Here is a 22,100-nt window from a genome sequence, read left to right as displayed (position 1 = left end):
AGACAAGTATGAAGGAGGGGAGATTTAGATTAGGTATTAGGAAGAAATTCTTTACTGTGAGGCTGTCAAGGCACTGGCACAGGCTGCCCAGAGAAGCTGTGGAGGCCCCATCCCTGGAAGTGTTCAAGGCCAGGTTGGATGGGGCTTTGGGCAACCTGGGCTAGTGGAGGGTGTCCCTGCCCATGGCAGGGGGTTGGAACTACATGATCTTTGAGGTCCCTTCCAACCCAAACCATTCTATGATTCTATGAAGCATGAGCACTTTGGGCAATGGGATACACGAGTGGATGGGTTACCATAAACTCTTTTCTTGCCCCTAGTGCTTGACTACAGGCTTCTCTGGGGTTGTGGTTTTGATTCTATGTATGTTTGAATAAGACTTAAAACAAGCACAAGGTCTTGATCTCTCCTCCTGGATAGGGGAGTAAAAGCATAACCAAAGTAAACAACTGAATAATGTGATGGGTTTAGAGGATGGATTAAATTGAACACTCCCTAAGAAGTCTGGTCTGGGTGGCTGTTCCCACCCCTACGAAGGATGATTTTGGAAAGCTATGTGTAGCTTTTTATTCAGTCATTGTTTATATGATTAACTTAATTAAGAAATATCCAAGACATCAAAATGATATAGGCATATTCTTATGCCCGAGGAGTCAGTGTTTATCGCAAAACTGTGAGTACTTGGGGAAAAAAAAAATCCATTTCATCTTACAGGCAGATTAACATTGCAAATAGCTTGGCAACAGGGGAAAAGTGAAATATCTATGGATGGGGGACCCCATTTAGCAGTGTTTACCCTGGCAAAATTCCCTTTGGCTTTGCTGACAATGCTGGTGGAGTGAAAAAGGCTGAGTCAACAGGGAGCAAAAGGAATTTGGTGGGAAGCGTTCTCTTGTGCTGTGTGTAATTCTGAATGTGCTTTTAATATTTTGGGGGTTTGTACTTTGAATTAAGTACTCAGTTAAAGAATTTGTTTTGATAATTTAGCATTTCATCTGTTGCACCAATGTCACTTAGATTTTAGATTAAGTAAAGCAAAATATACTGTGCCTGATGTTTACAGACCCACAGGTAGAAGGGCTTTTCATTTTTAAACCCCAGTTTGCTGAGGGACACTGTTTGCTTTGAGAGTAGGAGCACAGAAGAAAGAGGAGGAGACAGCTGATAAGAGGAGAAAATAAGACAAACTTAAATGGCTTAATAGTTTGCAAGATTTGGTTGAAAAAAACCCAGTCATTATGGAGTTTTATATATATATATATAAAATAATATATGTGTTCATACATGCCACACAAGCATAAAATGGGATTGATATTTGTCTCTCACCTTCTTTCTTTTTCTTTTTGTAATCACATCAAGAAAAAGATAAAAATTAGTGTTTAAAATATGAGGCGGATAGTAAAGGAGTCTGTCCAGAATCTATTAAAACATAATGGGAATTTAGCATCAAACTGATATTCCGTTAATAAGAAAAAAACAAAACAAACCCCCCCCCCCACAATTCTTCCCATTAAAGAACTTAATATGTTAATTCTGAAATTGTCATATCCTAAACTGTAAGTAAAATATCAAAGAAAAACTTGACTAAAAATGCCATCTTTTGGGGGGGCTTGAAAAGGCTTTATTGTCTTCACTGCGCTCTGCTGCCGCTTGACACTGTAATGAATCAAGTCGTTTATTGTGGTATCTAAGTATGAGCCTGCATAAACTCAATTATTCTTGAAAATGTTAACCTGCATATTTACCAATGCCCAGATAAGAAAATGTATTCTCTTGTAGCTAAAACCACATTGAAATTAGTTTATATTTTGTGCTAAGAAATTATTGTACATCTGCCCAAATTGTAGAATTCTAGAAATATTTTTGTGCTATTAACCGCAGTATTGTTAATATATATAATTATATATAAAATTATAATTAATATAATTAATATAAGCAGAATAATATTAATTCCAGGTCATAGCTTCATCTCTTTTGTCTCTTTCCCTTTTTAAAAAAATCTAAAATCTAATAGTAATAGCTATTTTGTGTCACTAAGCTCCATGGTGTGTTACTGCCAACTAAAATAAGTAAAGTATGTGTGTAGGAAGGAGGAGAGGGTGGTTCAGATGTTTGCCTCGTATTCGTACCATTTTATGTTCTTGTGTGTGTGTGTAGTGTTGTATTTTTTTTATATATATATATATATATACACATACACACATATAGTAGTGAGCTGAGTGCTTCAAGCTACTACCTGAATCTCTTCAGGAATCTGAAAACACAAACACATAAAAAATGCTATAAGGCTTTTAGTACATACTCAATTTCTTTCATTCTGTTTCTTTATTTGAAATCAGTTGTATTAGTGGGTTGATGGGATTCCCTTTCCTACAGGAATAAGGTGTGCAAGTACATTAAAGAGGTGAGTGAATTGCTCAGCTTTCCTTTGTTGTTCCCAGATGCAATTTTTTAATTGCCGGCCTTACAGATTGACTTTAGGATCTGAAAATCTAGATGAATCTTTGTTGGTAATAGCTTTTCTGCAGGCCAAATGATGCTTTCACGTACACCTGTACAACTGCCTTAGCCAGCTGGCAGCTGGGGGCGGAGGGACCTGGAAGAGGCTGTTTATGGCCAAAGCGTGTTTGATAATGAATCGGTAAGAAACAATAAACCCAAACCCTTTGTGGTGTTTTATAGTTCCTTCCAGCGCGCAGCCACACTGCTCGGTGGTTCAGCTGTGCTTGGATTTCTCCTCATCTTGTTTGACATCAATGATGTCCTGTGCAGATGGCGGTCATAAAACCGCGAGTGGATTACACAAAGCACGAGGACAGAAGGACCAAGCGTGAAGCTGGGAGGTGTGTGAGGAGCAGAGGGCTGGGGTAAAACCCCCCGGTCGCTTCTTGCTGTCCTCCCCTTTGTGTCTGAATCCATTGGAACAGCAAGAGAGCGCCATTGGGGGAGGAGTCGTCGTGTGTAGTTTGAGAGGCCCAGAGAAAACGCGTTAGCTGGATCTGGGGAGCTGGAGGAGGACAGGGAAGAAGCCGGGAGTGGTATGCTGCTGTAGACCTAGTTCTGCAAATATAGTAAGCGATGTTGTGAGGAGTAGGATGATGCTATCTCCCCTTTCAGCCATCCAGGTCGAAGACAACAGCTCAGAGAGGTCTCCTGCTGTCCGTGTATCCAGTAGGACCAAGTACAGGAAAGTTTGTTTTGCCCAGTGATGCTGCTCTGGAGGTGAAGAAATTCAGTGTGAGCAGAACTTGAGTTAGCTACGAGATTCCAGTCATGTGAAATTCCAGCTTTTTTATTTGTGAGTTTTAATGTTTGTCATCACGTTGGATCCCTCCCTATGTGTGCAGGAACGGAAGTGCCACTTTAGTGGCAAACCGCTCTCCCTAGCCCGCCCACCCCCTCACCTCTCCCTTCCCATCAGTGGGGTTTATGCTGGTGCTTCAGAGGCTCAGGGTATAACAGCACATCCCATACAGTGGCTGTAGGAATGCATAATACGGGAATCATCTTTCCGCACTCTATTTCTCACAAAATGACCCAACCGTTTGTAAGACCAGGAGTGCTGGTTGTAGGCGGCGGCACAGCAGCGTGAAATTTCCGGCAGAGCTTTGCCAAGGTTGGAAGGTGGTAACAGGAGCTTGCCATGAGAAGGGCTGAGCAATGGTGAGTCAAGGCAGCCCTGTGTGCTCTACCTGTGATATGAGAGTGCATTTGTGTTCAAAATGAGTGCTTTAGAAATGTCTTCAGGAAGCATCAGCTGTGTTTGCATACCAGGAACGATGACGAATCCTAAATTCAGTATGAAAATAACTCAGATTGTCTCCAGTACCCATTTTCTGCTGATAAAGATTATGATACTTAAGAAAAAAAATTGCTTTCAAGAAATCAAAAATACAAATGGTACTAAACTAACAGGATCAAATTCATTATCATTGCTCTAGATTTATTCCAATGTAATTCTATTAATATCAAAACTAGAGTAAGAAAGTGATGAGTCAGGTCTGTTCTTTGCAGATCTCCCCTAGAGATCATTAACTTGTATACAATTGCATTAAAATTTAAATGACACGCTGCTACCATTTTTTCGCTCGGTTTGAGGAAATCTGCATATGTTGGAGCCTCCGGGTAATTTAAATTGAAGCAGTTGAGGAAATGTGGTGTAACAATGATATGAGGAATGTCGTCAAATATTTATTGTCTTACATAGCTCAGCACAATTTGTTTAATTTAAGTAGGAGAGTCATCAGTTCCATTGCCCTGTCAATATCGTGAAATTAGAAGAAAGCTGCAATGGGATGCAGAAGAGGCTTTGAATCAATTTAATTGCTAACTAGCATAAATAACTTTATTATTCAGTATATTACTAAACACCCATACAGAAAACTACTGTGATTGGTTCCAGCTGAGAATGAGTTGTAAGCAATGAAAATCTTGAATGAGCATGTGTTATTTTAATGTGGTAGTATTTAGAATTTCTTCTGAGGCTCCAGCATGCTGGGGCACAGTACAAGAAAAGGTAACAGGGTGTACTTTATTGTCTCACACAATGAATATGTCATACAAAATGCAACAGGTAAATAAAACAGGCCAGTGGGAGAAGGGCAGGTGGGGCAGCCAGGCAACCAGGTACCCACTTGGTTCAGCACATAGGGCCAACATTTTGTCTTTTGGCATGCGTCTCCTCTTCTCTCGAAAAAAAGATGTACTTGATTAGCTTAACCCAAAATCAAAATGTGCTTAAGAGCAGCTGTGAAATTTTGAATTTTAGAATATTTTAATCAGTACAATTAGATTCCCCACCAAGAAATCTCATCATCTGTTGTAATACAGTTAAGGCAGAAATGTGCCAACAAATTGGGGGATAAGAAAAGACTCACCTAAAATCACTCTCTGATACTAACCCCCCCAACAATAAAGACTTGTTCACAGCCATGAAAGTTGTTCTAGGTGTGCACTTGTGCATGGGTGGTTTATTTACCTATTTCTGAAGCACATTTCATGAAGAGATAAAATGCAAGAAACTGTTTCATCATATTTCAGTCCTGTTGCATATGGTTTGCAGTGTGTGTGCATTCCTGTTGCAATAGTCGCTGCGGTGGTTCATCCTTGGAACCTGAACTTTCCTTCAACTTTCTCAGTTATTACTTTGCCTATAAATCTGTCCGTAACCCCGGAACAACGTTGTCTTTGAACTCCAGTGCATCTACTCAGTGAAATTCTCATCCAAGCTTTAATCTTCTCTCACCTTGATATATTTTAACTTCCCTATTTATAGCCTGGCACACAAGCTGAATTTAATGATGATAAACGTGTTTCTAAGAGTAAAAGCTATAAAGTACATATTAGAGATTAATCTAAGCCAAATCCTCATTCCCAACATATTAAAGTTGGGGAAGTTTGAGCTGGGAGGAGCTAAGGAGCCAAGGGCTGTAGTTTGGGCTCATCTCTAACATCAAGCACTTCATTTTTACTTTTATTTTTTTGTTGGTTTTAAAAGAGTGTGTATTTGTTAGGTGTCTTTTCTACTACAGAACATTTAGATCATCACTGAAATAACTGTCTCAATTTACCTTCACACTGTGTTCAAGAACAAAGAGAAGAGTTGTTCTGTGGAAGTATTTGAGGGGAGGAGAACAAACAACAAGTCAAGACCAGAAAGCAAATCTTTCCAGCTCATCCTTCCTCTTTGCATTTTCCTGATGTGCACAGGGAATGAAATCATACGTACGCTTCCTCTTTCGGAAGGGAAGTGGACACCATTCTTGCTTGTGTTCCCTGGCAGCACGCAAATCTATCTAGCTGTAACAAAACCTGCTTATTACAGGGCTTTACTCTTTTTTTAAAAAAGCCACTCATTTGCTGGTAGAATTTATTATTATCTGGCTCTGATTTGCAGCTTCTGAATAATGTAGAGCAGTACAATTTAGCAATCTGGAAATTGAAGAGATAGTGTGTTAAAATGTTTTCTAATGTGACATACTTGTGATTTTTATTTTTTTTGTTACTGGAAATTGAATTATTGTAATATATACGTGCATTTAAATTAGCTGTTGTAATTCAGATAATGCAGGTTTTCAGGAAAGTTTCCGCAGTGAAGTTTGCTTGTAGATTTGGCCTGGGCCAGACTTTGTATGACTCCTGTTCTACATATTAAATGTGCTTGATCTAGAGCCCTTTTTAGGTGGATCATAAACCCACCCTCAGGTTAAGCACTGTAGAGCACATTGAGCTGCTCAGAAGAGGGTTTCTGCAGATATCTGTGTATATGACTGTATATACAGCTTTCCTACAAATGTACACAGACAAATTCCTTTTCTAGGCGAAACACTCCTATAAGCAATATGATTCGAAAAAAGTGTTTAGGCATATGTAAAGTCTGCTAAATTGAAATCTTAAAGAATAAATGTTCAGCCTGCGTTGAATTAATTGGGTTTAGGCATGTGCGCTGGTGCTGTGAGTCAGGACCAGTTGGCTGAGTCCTGTGTCTTCGGAGGAGACCGCAAACGCTGAAATGCAAAAAGAAATTTCAAGGAGATATGTACTTGTGTGCAAATGACAGATTCTTTATGGAACCCCTAACAAGAGGCCACTGGCTTTTGGGATTGGTTTTGGTTTGTTTTCATTCTGTTCTGCTTTTCAACTCTTTTTCTCTCAAGAAGGCACAGCTGGAGAGCGTTAACTCAAAACAAATGATGCTGCAGAATATCTGCTTGTTTATTGCTGCTTTTTCAGCTTAATTCTGCTAAATGATGCCTAATTGAAGTTTTAAACTGTGCTTAACTGCCTTTTACAGATACCTTTGGCTTTTAAGTGTTAAACACACCCTGCCCAGTACAGGACATGCAGAGGAGGAGGGAGATTTACCCCCGAGCCCTTCTTCTATTCCAGCTTTCTTGCCTTCCTTTCTCCCTTGAACATATTTAATTTCAAGTACCAAATTGTTGTGGGATGTGGGCTAGCTCAGATACAGGGAGGTGTTTGTGTTATTTTTCTATTTTTACTTCCCCACCCTGTTGCTAAAAGCAAGGTGCTGATGTGGTGCAACAGAAAGCTTTATTTGTCGTAGTAGACAATCGCTGGAGACAGCGGCTGTTTATCAGCCTCCACTGATAACAGAAAATCTCACCATCTGCCACCCGTTACGCTTTTGAAGAAGCGAGCGCGATAGCTTCCAGCTGTACGTGAACAAGCTGCAGGGGTGGGAGGGTGATGTTGGAGGGGCTGAAGGAGGGTGTGCATGTGCTCTGCCTGCGGTAACAGCATCGACACCTACGGGGGAGCTCAGGGCTTCGTAGCCTGCAACTCCTGCAAAGCCAGCATGAGTTTGGTAGTAGTCTGCCAGAGCCCGGCGCTCTCAGGTAGATAAACGGGGGAGTTCGAGAAGAATGGTAATGCTCCTCTGAAAAAAACACGGGGTTCCCTTTTCAATTGCGGAGTTCTTGGGAGCGGTGATTCCTCTGGATCGCCTGAGCTGCCATTGCAATGGGATGTTCTAAGATGCTTCGTTGGTACGGTGTGCTGGGTTAGGCTGCAGAGCTTAAAGGCATCTGTGGGAAAAATAGATAAGCGATTTCTTTTATCCTGTTATCCTTTGACTGAATTTTCATTGCTGTTAGGAGATTTATTAGCATTTTTTATGATTGGTCATAGCCTGTGTTCTTTAATATATTATTTGCAATTTCCTTTCTCTAGGTTGTGCCATTTAAGGAACACAACTCAATTTTTCCATCAGTTGCATCAGGGAAGCCATAAATACATCACAGGGAGCGTATTTATGTACCGTATTATGTGAGGGAAAGAATTTAGCCTGTACTGTGTAAAATTAAAACAATAATTAAGCTTTGGCAGAAAGGTTGGAAGGAAAACTGCAGGCTTTTTTTTTTAATGTTTATTGTATGTGATAATGAATTGGTAGTTACAAATTTCTGTGTGCCCTAAATCACCCTAATGGAAACACTTAGGCCATGTTACCCCTTAGCAGGTGCTTTAATACCTGGCGGAAGGGGGAAAACTCAAGAAAAAGGATTAAAACAAAGCGTGCTGCAGTCTGGAGTCGGGCGGGCACTCAGGTGCGCTGGTGGGGGACGGAGGATTGTCCATCGGAACAGTGGGCATCAGGGAGCAGAGTGGTGACAAGCCGTGGAGAGAGCGTTTCTTTCCCCACCTGCTTAGTGGGAGGCCCACCAGGGCAGGGACAGTCTGGGAACGTCATCTCGTGTCCGTATGGGATCCCCTTTTCGTGACAAAGGGTTAATCTTTCGGCGATGTCATCGCTCTGAAGGCGGTGATGACCATTGACCTTGGCAAAGCAGGAGATGAAAATAGAGCGGTGAAAAGCAGTGGAGAGCAGGAACCTGAGTGGTGGTGACTCACCGGTGGCAAAGAGAGGGCAGAAAGGGGAACCGGGCAATAGCCACCGAGTACGCAGGACGTCTAGAAAGCCTTCTGCCCAATTAGGATACGCACAGAGGCACCACGCGTTTTCCTGGTTTGCAGGACTCCTCTCTGCGCCCCAGCTATGTATTGCTTTGGCAAGGGGTTACGTTCTTCCCCGTTGTTGAGGCGGTGCCGCTTCACCTCGCTCCTCTGCCGGGTGATGGGCGTCCTGGGCGAGAAGGGCTTGTGCCGCCATTGCCCGGTCATCAGCTGGCTCTTCCCTCCTGGCACGGCTGTTAGCACAGCAAAGTTAGGATTGGGGAGATGTCATCCACTTATTCTATGATGTGCAATTGCAGCTCTGTCTCACAACACTGTATTTTTTTCTTCTTTTTTTTTTTTTAAATCTGACTTTGAAGCTGCCTTACTGCAGTTGGAAACGGTAACATGAGTCACTGAATAAAGTGCTTTTTAAGAAGTTTAAGGCCAAAAATATCAAAATACAAGATAATTTGGTATCTCAAGTAGAGCTATAAAATAATTTTTAAAATGCTTAAATTTTGGTGATGATAATTCTTACAAAAACTTCCTTTCTTTTTCAACCACCTTTAATTTTGCTTTGATTGTGGTTTGGGTTTTTTTTCCCCCAGACAACTCTGATTTTACAAAATGAGATAAAAATATGTTCTTCATAGAGTAATGAAAGCCATGAACATTATGTGCTGTTAGAGCTTTAAAAATTTCTTTAAAAAATGAGTATTGTCATTTGGCAAATAACTGTTGTGTGGTAAAAGCTGCTCTTTTGTATGAGCCTTATGTAACATTGCAGTTAATAACATTTAGTGTTATTGGATGCTAAATGGCTTCGGTATCTCAACTATAAAAGCCTGTTTACAAAGATGAGGCAGTCTTGTTGGAGTGCCAGATTGTTAAATAACTACAGGTTGCCAAAACTAAATGAACTTTTCCACTGGTAATGATGTGCAAATTGCTATCGCAGATGCATATATCAGGGAAGTGCTCACAAGCACATAGTTGTTTCTACTTACAAACATTTCCTTGCCTTTGTCCTTAAACTGTCAGTGATACCATTAGAACGAATACGTCTAGATATATTAGCACAGCTATTTTGTGTTATTAATAGCTAAATAGCTACTAAATAGCTATTTTATAAGTTAATTTACTGAATAGCTATTTAAGCTATTTTTAAGCTATTAGCTGTTATGTTAAATAGCTATTTAAGCTATTTTGTACACCACTTGGTGAAATGCAGCTCTGCGGGAGAAGAGCGGCTGTTGCTGGCCCTTACCCCAGCTCCCAGGTGTCCAGGGGTCGGCAGGCGTGGAACTGCAGTGCGGGGAAGGGGGAGGCTTGTGGCACTGTGCCCTGTGGTGGGCCGGTTGTGGATACCCTGCTGAGGAGTGGAAGCAAGAGTCTGGTTTTCAGTTGTGTTTCGTTTTGTTGGGTTTTTTTGTTTTGTTTAGTTTTTAATGGGCCACTTTGTAAACTGCTGGTGCAAATTTGGGAGACACGGGAATTAAACTCTGGCATATAAATAAGCAGTATTATTTGTTCACTGTTTGTTTGGGGTTTTTTCGAAAAACAGTTTTCTGTAATGTGACTGTTACAAGGAGCTACCTTTGGGTGAAGAGGTTTCATAGTAAACTTGAAATGAGAGGACAATTCCTTAAAGCCCGTTCAGGAAGGTGACGGGAGCTGGCCCGAGCTCAGTGCGTGCGTTACCCAGCGGGCTGCGGCTGCGCTGCTCTCCCTGAGCTCTGCTGGAGCCTGAGAGGAAGCGCTGGGTTTCCTGTGCAAAGCTTGCTCCCTTGCCCCGGAGTGTCTCGCTTTTGAATTTCTGAGCCTGGTTGGGAATTTAATACAAAGAGCCATTCTTGTGAATCATGTTTTCTTTACAATTTTGCATTCCAGCTCGGCGATTTATTCCTCCTTTTCCTAATGGCAACATTACTGGAGTTCACATAGCTTCAGCAAAATGGCTGGTTCATGTTCTTCTGGGGGGCTTGAGTCCTCCAGTTCCATTCCATTGTGGTTATTCTAAAAATAATAAATGTGCTGTTGAGTGTTTTGGATACACCTAGTGTGTGTGTGTGTGTGTGTGTGTGTTAGGCGGAGTTCATAGCAGTATATTCTCAGGATGGTTGAACTTTCCCTTTCATTTCTGAAAGGACCAAGTTACTTATTTCTGACTGAATTTCCCTGAAAATCTGAGGCACTTTTGGTGTTTGCATGTGTGTGAAAGAGTTCAGCTGTTACAGCCGATGATGAGCAACCTCTTTGCAGTGGTCCGTTTCCTCACCGGCGTGCTGTGCCGTGCTAACATCACCCCAGTTCCCTCTCCCCGGGCTCCAGCGCAGGAAATGCCTCGCAGCTGGTGAATCACCGGAGCTGTGATGGGGGCATGGCAGAGCCTGGGCTTGGCACCCAGCCTGAGCGCCGGGTATGGGCAGCCAGGCCGTACGGCAGATATGGGCACCTGATGAACGTTAAAGCACCTCCGACGTTGCCACTTGCTTATGTCTGGACCGCAGTGCAGTGGCGCTCTGGCTTTGCTCTCTCCACAGGTTCCCCAGGCGGGGGACTTGCTGGGGCGCCCGGTGGCACCCATCTAGCCCAGGGCTGGTGTGCTGGAGAAGGGAGTACAGCTGAGTCTGTCTTCTCAGCTGCAGGGCAGGGTGCTGCTGAGGGATGCGCCCAGGTGCCCCGGAGCGGAGAAGCACTCCTGAATCCACAGAGCACAGGATCAAAGGGCTGCGCAGTCTTTATACGAGCTTTCTTCTGCCTCTCCCCCACGTTAATACAAATGCCTTCCCCTGGAACTCGCACAGTTTTCAGGACCTGACTTGTGCTTCTTGAAATCCAAACTTTTTTTCCAAATAATCCTCCTTTGTAAAATACGTAGTAAAAATGTGAGATGTGATGGATGGGAGAGTGCTTCCATTAAGGTACTTGCCAAATGTTTAATAATGGTTCTGTTGCGTTAGGCTGCCCAAAAGTTGTCGGTGTTTAAACAGTTTTACATTTATCCCATAAACTATTTTGAAAACTAAGATGATTTCTTTTCCTGAATTTAACTTTGTATCATTTAGGACTATTCACAGCTGCAAAAAGTTTTTACTTAAAATGCTATTATTACAATTTTTCCTCAAGTTCTTACAGTCAGCACCCCAGAAAACATAACTTTTATTTAGTATTGTAGGACAGATGTGTTCTAGTTTTGTTGTAGGTTTCAACTGCTGGATAGAAAGGAGAATAAAAAGAGTATAGTTAGTTTTTCAAGATGCAAATACACATTCAGTATGTGTAATTTAGCAGCTGTTGCAAACACTTGGGGGCATTTTATTTAGCATTTTGAAAATTCCCTGTACAGGTGAGACAGGAGACATTCATTTAGCATTTTAAGCTTGAAAAATATTTTAACCTTTCCTTAAATGGTGTGTTGAAGTTTAGGATTAACTCTGTGCCTGGCTGCACAGATGGCTATGTTTTCCATATTCCTTTGTCTAGGAAAAAAAAGAGACCACATGGTCAGTTAATGGCTTTAAACACTCTTAGTCTTTATTTTACATCTTCTTAATGGGACCTCAGAGATTCTGGGAAGATACTCAGAAAATTGTTGTTTATGGTGTAAGCCTTGTAAGATGTGTTGTATTCTGTGTCCTGGAACTCATGAGCTATTTTTGCTCCTACTTATTAATCCTGGTTAATGAATTTTACAGCTCATCCCTTAAGATTTAACGTTCATAATTCTAGTATGTAAAAGTAAAAACTAAGATCACTGAAGTATAGAAAATATATTTTATTACTGGAATGTGAGGGTTGTTATTTTTTAATAGCTAAAATTATAGATGAAGCGGATTTTTAAGGAGAAGTAGACTCCATGTGCAAGTGACTGAAGTGGTTATAAAGTTAAATAAGCTTTTGAGTCTTTCAGTGTACAACAGAATGCTGTCTAAGCTTTTTCCCTAGACACTTTTGGAAAACTCCATAGTGAACTGTGAACTATACAAATCAAATATGATGCTGAGATAAATGATGGAAAATCCATTAAGTCAGTGATGTGTCAGGAGAGCAGACAATTACAGCATATAAAACCAATCCTTAAATTGGTTATTTTGTGCTTTATAAAGTAAGTTTTACAATAATATCAGTTAAAAGATTGGTAGATTAACATAGGTGGTGTAAATCTACATGTGGCACAGAAAAGAACACGTGATAAAACCACTGAGGTACGATGTTGAGCTCGTGTAAGTAATCCATCAAGTTTCTAAAAGGTTATCACTATAATATAGGCACATGACTTTTTTTTTTTCTCCATTTGAAAGTACTAGTAAGGTTTTAAAGGCTGCTACTGTTTTATCACATAAAGAAGAGTTTTCTGTAGTCTTTTAAGCTCTTACCCTTTTAAACTAACACGTGCAACCAAATCCATTTGGTTAAAGTTGTTCTTGAAGGTAGCTGTAACTGGTTAAAGACTTTACAGCTTTATTCCAGTTCCTGCTGCAAAAAGATTTCCACTGCGAACTCTGCAATCACAGAGGTCGTTCATGCTGCTGTTGGATAGAAATTCTATGAAGTTCCCTCAATTCTGTGCGAGTCTTGCAGGCCAGCATGGGATATAGGGCTGAGAGGGTTTGAAGTGCTGCAGATCACTGTGTTTGGGTCTCCAATCTTAAGTGCTGTCAGCCAGGCATTTCTGACAGGTAAATTCACTTCTATTAAATTAAACTAAGAGCATCTACAGATGTAGTTTGTGTATTTTGAGGGGGTTTGTGTATAAATGTATATGCACACACCCTGCCTTCTAGTCAGCTGAATCCTCCTCCCCAAATTTATTCATGTAGGAGAAGGTTAAATTTCCACTAGATTTTTAAGGGTGTTTTGTTTAGTTTTTTTTTTGCTTCCAGTGAACTTCCTAGAAAGAAAGGCTAAGTGTTGCAGGAAAAGCAGTGTTTGCTGAGAAGTTTTGTTACCCTTAAGGACCATTTCCAGTTCCTGAGACGCAGAAGGAACTGGTATGTAAAGGTCAGAAGTTGCCGGTGTAGTTCACATTAACACAACATGACGAATGTTGTGTTAAAAACAGAGTAGAAGCTCTTTGTCTTGTTAGAAATCTGGAAATGTGGTAACTTCTTATGCTGCAACTTGGAAAGCCTGAAAAGTGGTTGTGGATTATTATTTTAAGCCTTACGGATAAGGAAGCTCAGTCTGAAACTTCGCAGTCACTTACTATGGGTAAAAAGCATAGAATTCTGTCTGCTTCTATTGATTATCTTAATTGCCTCATGGTTGTCAGGTTTTTCACAATACCATTACTATCTTTATGACTGTTTAATACAATACAGAATCTATGTTAATAAATAAAACATTGCCTGTAAATGGAGATGCTGAAAAAATAACTCTTTATTTTCTTTCTTCTATTTTTTCAGCGGAACCCCTGCCTTTAATGGACTTGTGCCGAAGATCAATTCGTTTTGCTCTTGGCAGAGACCGCCTGCATGACATAGAAATTCTACCTTTGCCTCTGTCTCTGAAAAATTATTTACAGTACCAATAAGATGTCTAGCACCCTCTGGCCTCACATTGGACTACATCAATGCAAATGGCAGAAAAATGTTTACAGCGAAATATAAATCTTCGTAATGGACACTTAAGTGTTATTTAATTTTTAATATATTTTTGAACCAGTGAAAGCAGATCACTGTGGGGGACTACTAAAGAATGTGAAAACATTGATTTGATCGAGATTCGTGTATTATCTGTTGCCTGTTGTGTTTACAGTCCTGAAGGCCATTATTCTCATCTCTCAATATATTGGTTTATCTTTGTTGCCTCTGGTAAATGCCAATAGAAAATCTGACCTGCAAGATCCACTGTTATGCAAGACAGAGCTTTCTTCAATGATGTGATTTATTAATTTGTTCTCCTTTCTCTCTCCTACGCCTCACCCCAATAGATAAATTAGCAAAGGAAAAATCTTGACAGTAACTTTTGAAAAATATTTAAACCTTGAATTTGGTATCCAGAGTTGTTGAGAGTTTTGAGTGTTCAGCACTCAACATAACCAGGCCTATAATATCTGAAAGTTCTAACATTTAAAAAAGCAGATTATTGTCTAGAAGAAGAGTATGTGATTTTAAAAAACACAAGAGGAAAGAAACTGGTATATGAGTCAGATCAATTTTTGGACGTGGTAACAGAAAGATACAGTCCATTATTTTCAAGACCAAATCTAGTCCCTCCGAAGTTCTGCAGTTTATAACAAAGTGTTCACAATCCCAAGAATTTAGGATATTCATATTTTAGAAAGCTTGTCACTTTTTTATTTGAACAAATTTATAATTTTTATGTGGTATGAACTCTTAAGTACTTGGTTCTCAATTTAATGTATGTGTGGTTATATTGTTTATTTATCTGTTTAGAGTCTGTGGAGTTCTCATTTAACTGTTTCCCATCTTGGGGGGTGACTGGTTTTTGTTGGTTTGGTTTTTTTTTTTTTGCCACCCCCCCCCCATCTGAAATGTATTAATTTTTCAGGCTCATCCCATTTTTTAAGATGCTGCTTTCTATTTGCATTTCTTAATGTTTCAAGTTATCTGCCTGATCAGTTATCTAGTTTTTAAACTGGAAGTTGTTGTTACGGCAGGATGTCAAATGTTTAGACTGAGCTGCCTTCAGCATATTTTAATGTGAATTTACTGATGAATGAGGAGAAAATTTCTAATAAAGTCTACTGTCCAAAATAAAACTCATGTCTCCTTTGATGAAGTGTTAAATAAGATAGGACTGCATACAGAGTTGAAGTTCAGTTCCTCCTGCAGCTTTGCAAATGTTTCTGTTCAGCACTTCTTTGGAATTGCTGCTTTGGGCTCATGTGCAAGATACATCGCAGGCAATGTCATGTCCTGTTCCTCATTTATCCCACTCGCTCTTAATATAGCTGCACTCCTGCTTTTAACACGATTCTGGCCAGATTCCTCTAAACAAAACCTCGGTTTTGTGCAAAGTTGCACTCGATGCTTTTGAAGTAGGTTGAAGTTTGACCGCGGTGGACTGATGATACAGGCAAAACCACTGAACCGCGGATGGTTGCCCTTTTGTCGGTCACCCTGAGGAACAGAATTGCAGTTGCAGTTGGGAAAGAGCAACATGAGATAAACAAGATACAAAAACACAAGCAAGAGTGGAAGCAACAAGGGCAAGGTAACACAGGGATGTCAAAAGTTAAATAACAAGTATTTGCCTCTCTAGGCTTAACTGTGTGAGTTGATGCTCAATTTACTTTCAGACTTGCTTTCACTTAAGGCGTACATACTGTATTCCTTACTTAGTCTTGCTAAGGAGAAGAAATTACAGGTGTGATCTCTATTTCTTACTTTTTCCACCTGCTTTGATTAATTTAAACCTTTTGTCTTAATAGGTGCATAGGAAGGAGATAGAAAGGTATAATAACTCAAAAGGAAAAATGTGTCTGTGTCAAGTGATCTTTCTTAAGCAAGGTAAGCACCTACTGAGGAATGGCATAGTAATCCTGGTAGACCTTCTTTTTCTGCCATTGAAGTCTATTTTAGGTAAGCATTTCCTAAAATTAATATTTTACTGTGTGTAACTAAACTTCATGTTCCTTTGAACAACTGCAGTGATACAATTATTAAGTGTTGTCTTCTCTGTTCTTTCACCTGACCCAGGCTGACAGCTTTTTAATGTGACAGTAAAGTGGCAACTGATACCATGAGACAAATTAACAGTGCATCTGTGTGTTAGTTAACCTAATTATTTTACAGTTGAATTGGAATTTCAGTTGGTACCCTTTCTGTGATGATTTCTCTCAACCAAACGTCCTTATTTTAACTTTCAAACATTTTTTTCTAATGCTTAGCTGTCTTCCAGGAGTGTTAATTTTACAGAATGATAGTTTTATTCTTTTACTGTTCTCTAATTGTCTGTTGTGATGCTGTGGATGGTAGATACACCCCTACATGTGGGATTAGGGCCCTGTTTTCAGGGGTCAAAGTCTTTTTGATACAGTTTTTTTGGTCTACAGAAGTCTTGTAAGGAGGATGTACCATGGAGAATAATAACAAGACTTCAGTGTTCCTGCTAACTGTCCCTTTGCAAATAGATTCTCTTCCAAGAGGTTAACTAACCTAATTATTGAGGCTAAGCAAGTAGTCAAGAGTGCCTCCTCACAAAATGTACAAAAAACCAACCAAACAAAAAAGTCACCTCTCTGTTGCTGAGCTCTGGCCTGGGTGGTATGTTCCTCATGTTGATTCTCGAGGCTCACTTTACCAGAATGCAAACATTGTTTACCGTCTGCTTCAGGAGAGAATCGAGCAATAATTTATAAGGTGGCGATGCACTGGCTTTTGCCCAAAGCAGAGGTCAAACACTTTACGGACATTCTTCAACCACCGTATTTGAAACTTCTCAGTCTCTCTATCCTGGAAGCCTAAATGCAGCAAGATACCTACCCAGAAGTCCACTCTTGGGCATATCTAACAGAGAGGATGATTGCTTACTACAAAGCTGTACAACTTCGAGATTTGCAGCAAAATCTGTCTTGCAACTGTATTTTTAATTTCCAGCCACTTTGGGCTTTTATCACATGAAGAAACATAGACAATAGATATGATGGTTTTCAGCTTTTGTGTCCCTGTGTCTGAGCAAAAGGAGTATAGCTTTTCTAGACGTGATCTGGAATTGTTTCCATGGCTGGCAAACCAAGGCTAACAGAAACTCTTTTAAAGCAAAATGCATGAGTCTTTATTGTAGTATTTAAAGGTGTAGGGTACATGCCTGGGAGCTGCAACCAATTTGCAACCTTTGTGATGGGTGTGTGCTAATTAGTGGGTTGCAATAGGAAGTATTTCACCTCCTGTTTGGGATTTGGATGTCTAATATGGCCCCTTCCTGGGAGGTATTGAAGATGCAGAATCCCTTCTGTTAAAACTGTGGTTGAGACTTGTGGATGCATGCGTCATAGCTTCTCTTCATTGTTGTCTCAGTATTGCCATTCTCCATCCTTCTGCAATTCTTGTTAGGGAGAGGGCTTGATTTACCCACCTAGAGGTGCTGCGTTTGTGATCACGATTCACAAGTGCTATAACCTCAGTTACACGCTTAGCTTTGACTTACTAAAGCTGTAATTTTATAACACCTAAATCTGGGATCAAATTTGAGAAACCATTGTCCTTTGGTATAGCAGCTCTCACACACATGTCCCTCTTACCAGGCTGAAAAAGTCAGCGCTGTGAAGGCTTTATTTCTGCTTCAGACCAGACCGAGGGAAATGTACTGGAATGTCTGCATTCTCATCCAGAGGTAATGTAGTACAGCCTGTAGAGAAATTGTGAAGTCTTATTTTAGACTTCACATGTAGTCTTCCTGGTTTTCAAGTTTTTATCTCAACAGATTGACTGAACCTGTTCCTCTTGAGGTAGGATATAACTTTGCAAGTTTCTCAGTGTTAACTTGAAACTGGGAAAAACTGTTATAGAAACAGATATGTATGAATCATTCGAGTGTTTCTGATAGTTACAAAAGAGCAGCAAGCCAGAAATGCTATAAAATTTCCTTCTCATCTCCATTACAGTTGTTATTGTTAAACTACAACCATATGTTCTCACGTCAGTCAGCAGCAGTCACTACGCAGCAAGCTTTGTATCAGATCCAGCAGTACTCATTCAGGTACAATTCCCACTGACATCAGTGGGAGATCTGCCTGAGTCAGCACTGCTGCTTTTGGTTCCCATGTAAAGATCTCCAAACATTTCCAATACACTGTATCGAGCGATACTTTATTATATGTAAGCAATGTCAAGCAGATGGTTTCTGCAGCAGTTTTTCTAATTTGGCAAAACATGCTGGCAAGTGTAGTTAGGTAAATGTTGTGAGAAAGTTGAATGAAAAAATGCGTCTAGTTGAGGCTGGGAGCGATATTCAAAGGGGAAGCTAGACGTTTTGGCTCCTTGCTGATGATTTTCAAAAGCTTTTTAGTTTATAAACCTTTAAAATCTTGCAGTAGTTTTTATTCTGTATACTTAAAGGAATGTAGGATCTTTATCCATTCCTGTTTATCTCACAAAAGAATGTCTGGTGATCATAAAGTGGAAATCCTTTGTTTGCTTGATTCAAAGACACCAAAAAACCTCCTTCCTCCTTGGGAAACGTTCCCTGTAGACATAGAGCCATGAGAAATATACAACACACATCAGCCTGAATATGTCATGTCCCCCTCCCTTTTTTTTTTTTCTTGAGATTGCAACTGTTCCTTCAGAGAAGAACTCTGTATGTTCTGCAGACAGTTTCTAAAATAAAAATGTTTTGAAGCATCTGCTACAAAGCAGAACACCCCACTGAAGGTGTATTGAAGCAAATTTGAATGTACTATGGTGGGGGCGCAGAACAAAGGACCAGAGCTCTAGAGAATAGCATTTCCCTCAGGGTTTACCTTCTTTTCTTTTTTTATCCCCACTATAGAGTACAGGTGAATTCAGGGGGGGAAGGGAAAAACAAAGATTGTTCATGCTTCCACTGCCAGCAGGCGTGTTTAGCGTTGATGTTTAAAGTTTAAGCAATAGCATCTTTTCCCCTGCTAAACTCTTGTTGTGCAGGCTTAGCATCCCAAAGCTCTACCACTGGCTGCACGTGCTTCAAAAGCCTCTGAAGGACTCTGGGCTCTGCAGTGGTATGAAGTAGAGCCCTATTCCACATATTGTCCCCTTGGAACTGAAATGAATTAACTTCTAGGCAGAGAGCACAGCTGCTCTGTCATTATTCCTATAACTACAGTAACGCACGGGAGTACCCAAACTCGCTGAAATACTAGCCAAATAGAAGCTCAGTGACTGGCAGAACAGAGCTCAGTATGGGGTAGTTTACTGTGCCAAGCAGCAGTGAGACAGCAGTGTTAGCGTATCTGAAGTGATTAATAAATAGCTGAGCTTAAAAGGGTCTACATTTCAATTTGGAGTTGTCTTTGCAAATCCTGTTTAAAGTAGGTGTCAGGATCAGATGCTTCTAGTTTCATTTGTGTAGCTGTGAAAATTTGTAAGTCATGTAGCCTCTAATCTTGCCAGGTGACAGTAGATGTAAAATGTAGAGCTCCCATTTTTAATAACTTTAACATATTAGAGGGTACTTACAGTTGAGACAGCTATGTTCTTGAATTTTAATATACTGTTTCTCTGGCTTTTGAAAGCTACAGCACAAAAGGCAGGTGTCTTCAGACTTCTAAGGAAAAGCAAACAAAACACAAAAATGAGCTCATGTTTCTGACAGTCCTATTGTACAATGAATTCTACTGACAGTTTCAAATACCAGTCATAAACCGTCATTATAGAGGCACTTAGTTGAGGTCAGCATCTCTTCAGTGGTGCCTAGATCAGTTTCCTCCATATTTATTTATTTTTTTAAAAAGAAAAAGGTATTAAGGTTATTCAAATTGCAGGCTCCACTTAAAAATGCAGTCTTTTAATGAATAAGATGTTAATATTACACTTAAGACTTTATTAACAGAGACACAAGTAACTGCTACACACATATCTGGGAAACTAATGTATGTTTTTAATGGCAAAATTGCTTCAGCTTTTTTCTCTTCACAGAGAAAATCAGTTTGACACGTGCATTGCTTCTTGTGTAGCAAAACGTGCACAGCTCTAAGGCATGGGGCCAGAATTTCAATATACGCATTTGGAAGTGACTTCTTGAGCACAGTAAAGGTGCCTGTGGAATTATGGTGGGGACTGGAGTTTCACCTTATTTATAGATAAATTTTAACTGCATATCATTCTTGGGAATGAATAGGATATGGATCCTGCTGAGCTAAGTGTCTAGAGATGGAACAAACCAAAACCAAACTCTCCAACAAATTAAGCTACCCGGGTAAACGTACCCTGGCATCAGGTGCTGCTGCTATTAAAATGTTTCCCAAGTCCTACCATCTAATTGCATAAATAAACCTCCATTGGAAAAAGCCCTCTAAAAAAGGAAAGGATGTTTTGAGTGTTAAATTGGCCTCCGGAAGATCTGAGTTGAAATCCAGGTTCTGACAGAAACTCTTAGCACCTTGATGATTTGGCCTCTTTTTTATCATTTCCTTGTGTACATCCATCTTTAATAGCTAGTGCCTGTGTAGGTTCTAATTCCTTTGTAGGACTATTGTTTAATATCTAATACTCTAATTACTTCTGCAGTGCTGCTGTAATGCAGATAACATCTCCGGTTGCATAGTCACTGGTTCCAAATAGCTACAAACTTGTTGGTTTATTTGTGGCTGGCATAGCAGAACAAGGACTTCTCCTCTTTCCATGACAGTTGTTATGTAGGAACAGGCTCATTGCTAGTCTTGGCTAACTCATGGGTAACAGTGCTAAGCTATGGACAAGATCATACTTGGCTGCACCATAGTGTACGTGGCTTTGTCTGCAAGAAACAAGTGTTGCCTATATCCCAGTTTAGTTTCCATATGTGTAGTGCAGGAGCTCTGATGCTAGCCGGTGCATTATCCTTCAGGTAGAAGAGTTGGATCTCTTTTGGAGATAGATGCAATTTCATCAACCAGCTGCCTCGTAGTCTGTAATATACAAAGGTTAGTGTAAGCCCTGAAACATGGCTTCATAATTTTTCCAATTTTTCTTTGTTCCTAAGTTTTCATGATACAAATAAAAATATCCAATTCATTTATTCATTGTTTTAAATCTTACTGCGTTTTTTACCTCGCTGGTATTTGGGAATCAGAGTGTGTTTCTCTAGCTAAGCTTCACAAAAATACAATTTCTTGTAAAACATTTGATATTTTGAAGTGGCAGTGTGTGTGCCATGCCATGTCTGAAGGAAAGGGTTTCTTTTTGTTTATTTTGATTTTTCTGCCTTGTAATTCCATTCCTTTCCTCAGCATCCACATTGGGGAGAGCACCTTTACTGGTGAACTTAACTGTTTGTGACCCCAAGAACCTACTCAAAAGCATGTTAAGACAGATGTCATGTGTCTTTTGTTGGAACTGACCTCATTTGTTTTTAATTTAATAACTGTTCAGTTAAGTCCAGTGCCCCCAAATGACCTCATTGTGCACATATACACAAATACACAAGAGACCACTGCTAGTTTGTATGCAGCTAACATGCTTTTTGTCTTGTGCATTTTGTTTGCCTGTTAATGCAACTTCTCTTGGCTTTTACTGGGAGCTCCCTCTGGGAAAACCACTGTGGGTGCTTCAACCTTCAGTGAGCTTAGTTTAATTTGTCTTCTCAGTAGGATCAGCAGTATTTCAGGTAAGAATTTGTTTTAAATCAAAGTTCTTTGAGCTGTCACAAGAGCATTGCAGGAGATAAATGCAGGAATAAATGTGAATTTTAATAACAGAGCTGCTTATTGTTGAGGTTTAAAACTCCACTTTGGTTCCTCTCACATCTTTAACTCTCCCCCACTAAGGAATGTTATAGAGGACTTTACTATTAATGACCACTCTGACATAAAAAGAAAATAAATAAATCTGTAGTTGTAATTCAGAAACTTCTTCATCTCTGAGATCCATGACCTCCAGCTTCTTGCTGAATCTGAGCTGGAAAATCAAGATCTGGAGAGCCTGGTTTCTTGCATTATTTGGTATTCCCATCCTCCACAAAAGTGGGAACAAACTTTTTTAGTTGTCAAATAACGGGTGATAAATGGGCAGCAGTGATAGAAAGCTCTTCTAGGA

General features: G+C 40.0%; 1 protein-coding gene across 5 annotated transcripts in view; it reads left to right on the top strand.

Annotated features, from left to right (window-relative positions):
• The window catches only part of SPSB4 (splA/ryanodine receptor domain and SOCS box containing 4), a 169,372-nt gene extending 155,022 nt beyond the window's left edge, over nt 1–14,350 (top strand). For all 5 annotated transcript variants that reach the window (XM_054836062.1, XM_054836061.1, XM_054836059.1 and 2 more), the window contains one exon: nt 13,827–14,350. In XM_054836062.1, the coding sequence (XP_054692037.1) occupies nt 13,827–13,954 (128 nt within the window). In that variant the 3' untranslated portion in view covers nt 13,955–14,350. The remainder of the gene's footprint in view (nt 1–13,826) is intronic.
• The last annotated feature ends 7,750 nt before the right edge of the window (nt 14,351–22,100 follow it).

This window comes from Grus americana, chromosome 9 (assembly GCF_028858705.1).
Source record: "Grus americana isolate bGruAme1 chromosome 9, bGruAme1.mat, whole genome shotgun sequence".
NCBI lineage: Eukaryota > Metazoa > Chordata > Aves > Gruiformes > Gruidae > Grus > Grus americana.
This window is presented reverse-complemented; position numbering and strand designations above follow the sequence as displayed.